This window comes from Rhea americana, unplaced genomic scaffold (genome assembly GCF_003343005.1).
Source record: "Rhea americana isolate MKP2758 unplaced genomic scaffold, rheAme1 scaffold_416, whole genome shotgun sequence".
NCBI classification, from domain to species: domain Eukaryota; kingdom Metazoa; phylum Chordata; class Aves; order Rheiformes; family Rheidae; genus Rhea; species Rhea americana.
Window position 1 is genome coordinate 305,517 of NW_028186553.1, and position 5,280 is coordinate 310,796.

A 5,280-nucleotide genomic window follows, 5' to 3' on the forward strand; every position below is an offset into this window, starting at 1 on the left:
TAGCAGCCTGGCTGTGCAAAAAAAAAATGCCTCTACAAAGGTGCAGGGCACTGAAATCAACCCTTCAGGTGCCTGTTCTTCCCTCTGTTTCCTCCACCTCACCTGGCTTCCCCTGGATCTAAGATATTAGTTTAATTTTAACTACTGTACACCACATTTTTGGCAGTGTCCATACTCTGCTAGCCATCATTTTTGGTGCCTGCTGTGTCAAACTATGGCTCTCAAAGGAGCCAAAAACAGAGGCTGTTTTTTTAAAATGTTGCTGTGGTAAAGGACATGGGTCAGCTGGTTAAGCAAAGAGAAAACCACTGCCTTTCACACTTCATTGCTCTCAGAGACAGTAAAGGAGCAGGCTGCTTCCCCTCCAACAGATGCAGAAAGCTGAGGCATACTGTAAAAACGTGAGGCATGCAAAAAAGGGGGAGGGGGGAGAGGCTTTTTGCCCACAAATACAAGAAAGTTAATTTAATAGTCTTACAAACCTCACTCCTTCCCTTAACCTTTGAAAAACACAACTATCGTCCTTCCCCCCAGCTATCAGTTGTAGCATTGGGCTTTTATTTTTCCTCCCTATGATTCGTTCTGGGTACTTTTCGCTGTGGGTGAGGTAAGCTGCCCTGGGCTTTGTTTCTCGCCAGGCTCCTTCCGAGCGCGGAGGGCGGCGGCGGCTCCCCTCAGCCTCGGAAAGGCTTTTCCCGCCCTTTTCCTGAGGCGGCCGTTGCGGCCACAACGGTCGCGGGCAGCGCGCGCCAGCGCCCGGCTGGCGATTGGACGAGGGGCGGTGCGTCAGCGACCGCCCCCTCCCTCCCTTCCCCGCTTTCCCGCCTCTGCGGGCCGTCGCCACTGCGCAGGCGTGGGGTGAGGGGGCGTTGGTGGGGGGGGGCGGGCGCCATGGCAACGCGTTGCGGGAGGTAAACAAGGAGGAGGCCGCGCCCGGCGGCGGTGAGGGGTGTTGCGGCGGTCCGGACCCGGACCCGGACCCGGACCCGGACCCGGACCCGGACCCGGACCCGGACCCGGACCCGGACCCGGACCCGGACCCGGACCCGGACCGTCAAGCTTTCAGGTCCCGCCGCAGGCGGAGAGGGGTCTGGGATGGGCGGGCTGCGTTTGGACGCTGGGCTGCGTTTTCGCGTTACGGTTTAATTTGGGGAGTGTCGCCGGGCACCTTTTCACCTGGCGGGGGAAAAGCTGTGGAAAACTTGAGGTGTTTTTGCTCGTAGGTGGTGGTGGGGAAGCTCTCGACAGCTTTGTTCCCTCTGCCCTTGCGAAGGGGGGGGATGCTTTGGGGTGCTGTGGGGATGGGGACCGTCCTCGAAGCCGAAACGCAGCAGCTCAGGGGGCTTGGGGCAGCCTGACTGCAAGTGCCTCCCCAGGCTGCTAACACTGCCTTGCAGTTGAGAGCTTCCTTTTCTTTCCCCTCCCTCATTTGCTCTTGTACTGCTAAAGGAAATCTCATCTTAACAGAGAAGCACAGAGCCCTGGAATCTGGCAGAGTTGGTGGACAACCCACGAGTGAATCTTCGTGAGGAAATGCTCTGGTTAGGTATGGCACCCTTAAGCCTGTTTTGGCAGAGGTCTGATTTTCACTATTCTCTCTCTCTCTCTCTCTCTCTTTTTTTTTTTTTTTTTGCCTGACAGTTCAGGAGTAGAGAATGACATTAATGCCTTGCATAGTATTTAACCTACTGTGTGACTGTGTGTTGCAGGGTCCGTCTTCGGGGCTTGATGTGGAATCCCTCAGCTCAGTAAAAGGACTTACCATGGTAATACAGGTTTGATTCTTTATGAATGTATTGAGTCCATTTCTTTAGGAAGTGGAGTTGCTATCCCAAAGGCTCCTTCCCAAGGCTGCAGGGCATAAACTGACCTGCTAACTTTATGTTGTATATAAGTATGTACCAGATTCTGCTTTCAGCTTTTCTTAATAAGAGATAAAATTTTGCATTTGTCATAAAGCCTCAAATTGGATTGCTTGCAGGTGAATGAAAACTCCATACAAATATAGATGTCCCAGCACTTTTGATGAGTATCCAGATGCCCTGGTGATGGTTGCAGCTTAAGAAGTTGAAGAGATTTTGTTAGAAACTCTGCTCTGTGTGAGGCCTGCCTCTACAAGCTGAAGAAAAGCTGCATTCTATTCAATATCACACGCTTTTGGTTACTTGATAAATCCATAAGAAATCCCAGGACTGTAGGCTGGTAGGCTAAGAGTTGGTTCCAGTGCGGCCACATGTGCATGTATACACACAAGGTGGTGTTCTGACAGCATTTGTGAGGCCATATGTAACTTGTTAGCTTTGCACGTTTTAGGAACCCCAGCTCTACGTGATGCTGGAGTGTGTGAGCTTGACTGTGGACTATAGCATACTGCTGCTATATTTAATGAGAGACAGGAAACAGAGACTTAGCAGACAGGAAAAAAAAAACAGTCAGATGTTGACAGTGATCGAGAACATTGAAAGCCTGAAGGACGGAAGTGTCCATTGCAGAGACTGCAATAGCAGAGAGGTAGCTCTAGGCCAAAGATATTTCCTGGTTCTTGCTGCAGACTTATGCCAACAGCTTGCGCTTGCATGTAAGCATCTTTTTATTGTGAAAGTTTGGCATCCTCTGTGGAGTTCAAAGTAATGAACCAGATTCCCACCAGGAACCTAGCTGTGCTTGCGAAACCTGCCAGTGACCCTCTTGGCAGTGTATAAACAGGGAGTTTGATTCAGGAGACTGGCTGAAAATACATCTTTCTACATAAACAAAATTACTCCGTGGAGTGTACACATTCCAGCACATTCAGTATTCGACAAATTCCATCCAATTAAGTCTGTAAAAAGGCTTGTCACCCTATCTGATATATGTCTGAGTTTAAGTAGTTTGCTGTTTGCACGACCAAAAGTTTAGAAAACAATACTGTCCGCATCTGCAGCTTACAGTCTGTACTTTCTGTTCGTCTGCTTTCCCCCCCCCCCCACTGTGAATAGTGGTTCTGTGTGTTTTATATGGACTTTTCAACCTTTTTTCTTTTCTTTTTCTCCTCTACCTGTACATATTCTTTCACATCGAGATCTGGGCTGATTCTGAAGTTTGCATCCTTGACTCTGTTCTCATACCTCAAAGCATTAACTTTTACGTTTTTTGCTCTAAAGAGTACTGAGCTATAAAAGGACTCTTTAGAACTGATACTATTAAAAATATATTAATGTATTGCTTCCCCCTCATTTATGCCAAGCTGATTGTTACACATGACCTTTCTGACTGCATCTATCCTAATTCTTTCTAACGAAGAAGCCCGCTAATCTGCTTAATTAGCAGTGAGCAAAAAGGCAAATAATACAAATGCATAAATTGACTTGGTGTATACTGAAAGTGCTCTTGGCACCAGATCACAAATCAAATACTTTCAGTCACTCATGATGTGGAAATATTCCCGTTCAGCTTTTCTTTTTTTTTAAAAAAATTTTTTTCCTTTCTCTCTCTCTCTCTCTCTCTCTCTCTCTCTCTCTCTCTCTCTCTCTCTCTCTCTTTTTTCCCCCTTCCCTGGGACTAGCTGTCATTCCATCCTCTGCATTCTTGGGACACAGCCCACCTTGTGGCTTCATGTTGCCATCACCATCTTCCTGCCATCACATCACAGCAGCAATGAGAGATCCCTCTGAGTCTCTGACCCAATTTCTGTTGCTCAACACCTGAAAGCAGTGTTTTTCATGCAGAGACACTCCAGCCTTGCTGTGAGGAGTGACCAGCATGGGTGGGAGAACAAACAAGAGTGAAGCAGACCCAGCAAATCTCTCAGAGGCAGGAGGCTGGATGTTTAAGCTCCAGTGCTAACTAGCTGGAGTTAGCAGGAGCCATCATCTTTTCTAGGGCTTAGATGAGTCTTGGCAACACCTTCTTTGTACATACAAAATGGCAGAGTTTCTATTTAGATTTGTATTAGTGGTAAAAGTAGCATAACTGCTATCTCACAATTCCTTAAAAAGGCTACAGCTATAGAAGGGAGACCTGCTTTTCTCGTTTATGATCCAAAATCAAAAATGGACAACGGTAATGGATGAAAAGGCAGGATATGCTTAGTTTGCTTTAGAGTTATATCATAATGCATTAGTTTAAAAAAAAAATAAATTTAAGAGAATGTACGATTTCCATCCTGCAAAAAGTTTTTTTTAAAAGCCAGACAGAAGCACACTTTGGAACACAAATTAGCCCTGTTCAGTAACTTCTTTAAAGATTCTTACAGGCTACAAAGCAAATATGACTTTGGTGAAAACATATTAATGTCTAATACTTGATAGTCCATATATAAAATCACAAAGTACAGGCATCTGTGTTAAAGGGCTCTGATGCAATACTGCAAGCCAGGACTAAGATACAGTGAAGCAGCTGTTCCAAGATGTCTTACAATCCTTTACCTAGTACCAACATGATAAAGACACAACACTAACTGTTTCCGTTATCATTTTATGGCTGCAGGCAGTTCAAGGTAGCAAACCCAAGCGTGGCAAGGGCAAAGGCTCCAAAAAGAAAGCAAAGAAGGTGGTGAAGGAAGTGGATATTCTCAACCCAGCGGCTATGCTCAACGCCTACTACATCTGCCACAATGCCCCTGCCTGCCTGGAGTTACGAGGCTTTCCCTGGCCTGGCTCCCCCAAAAAGAAAGGGAAGAAAGGAAAGTAACCAGATGGCTGGAAAGCAAAAGGCACAGCAAAAAACAAGCTCCCCAGTGAAGAAGAGACGTTTCTGAGGATTAGTCTCAAACAGACATGTCCAGTGGTTAGCTCAGATAATCTGCTATAGTCCTTGCTGGGTCCACACAAAGACACTCTTACTCTACAGTTCAAGCATAGAGTGACAAATGGCAAGTGACCACTTTGCCATTGTAGTTTCAGCCACAGCCCTCAGTCCTCCAGTTCTGTGCAGAATAAAACATTGCATCTCAGCAGTCTGAAGGGTTTGTAGCAGGTTTGATTCATACACTCTGCTGCCATCCTCTTATGCAGGGATCATGTTGGCCCGTAGGACACGCTCCACCTCCCATTGCTTTAACCAGGGTTGGTGGAAACCTGAGCTCCGAAAATGGATACCATGGTAGGATCAACATCATTAAATATAGTTTCTATATCAGCATGTGCCTGAGAGGCACCCTGTTCTCCCTTTCTGGTCAACCAAGAGCTAGGAAATAGACTTAGTGGAGAGGAGGGGGACTCAACCTCGTTCTAAGGGAGATGGCCACGTTTGTCAGATGAGCAGTACTTTAAGCTCCAGTGAACATAACTGACCGGCTCA

General features: G+C 46.8%; 1 protein-coding gene across 1 annotated transcript; it reads left to right on the top strand.

Annotated features, from left to right (window-relative positions):
- Positions 1 to 871: 871 nt before the first annotated feature.
- On the top strand, positions 872 to 4,943 carry SMKR1 (small lysine rich protein 1). The gene is made up of 4 exons (XM_085314942.1): positions 872 to 1,066; positions 1,468 to 1,546; positions 1,710 to 1,766; positions 4,468 to 4,943. Exons 3-4 carry the CDS (start codon positions 1,764 to 1,766, stop codon positions 4,669 to 4,671), a joined length of 207 nt encoding a protein of 68 aa, XP_085171068.1. The 5' UTR covers positions 872 to 1,066; positions 1,468 to 1,546; positions 1,710 to 1,763; the 3' UTR covers positions 4,672 to 4,943.
- The last annotated feature ends 337 nt before the right edge of the window (positions 4,944 to 5,280 follow it).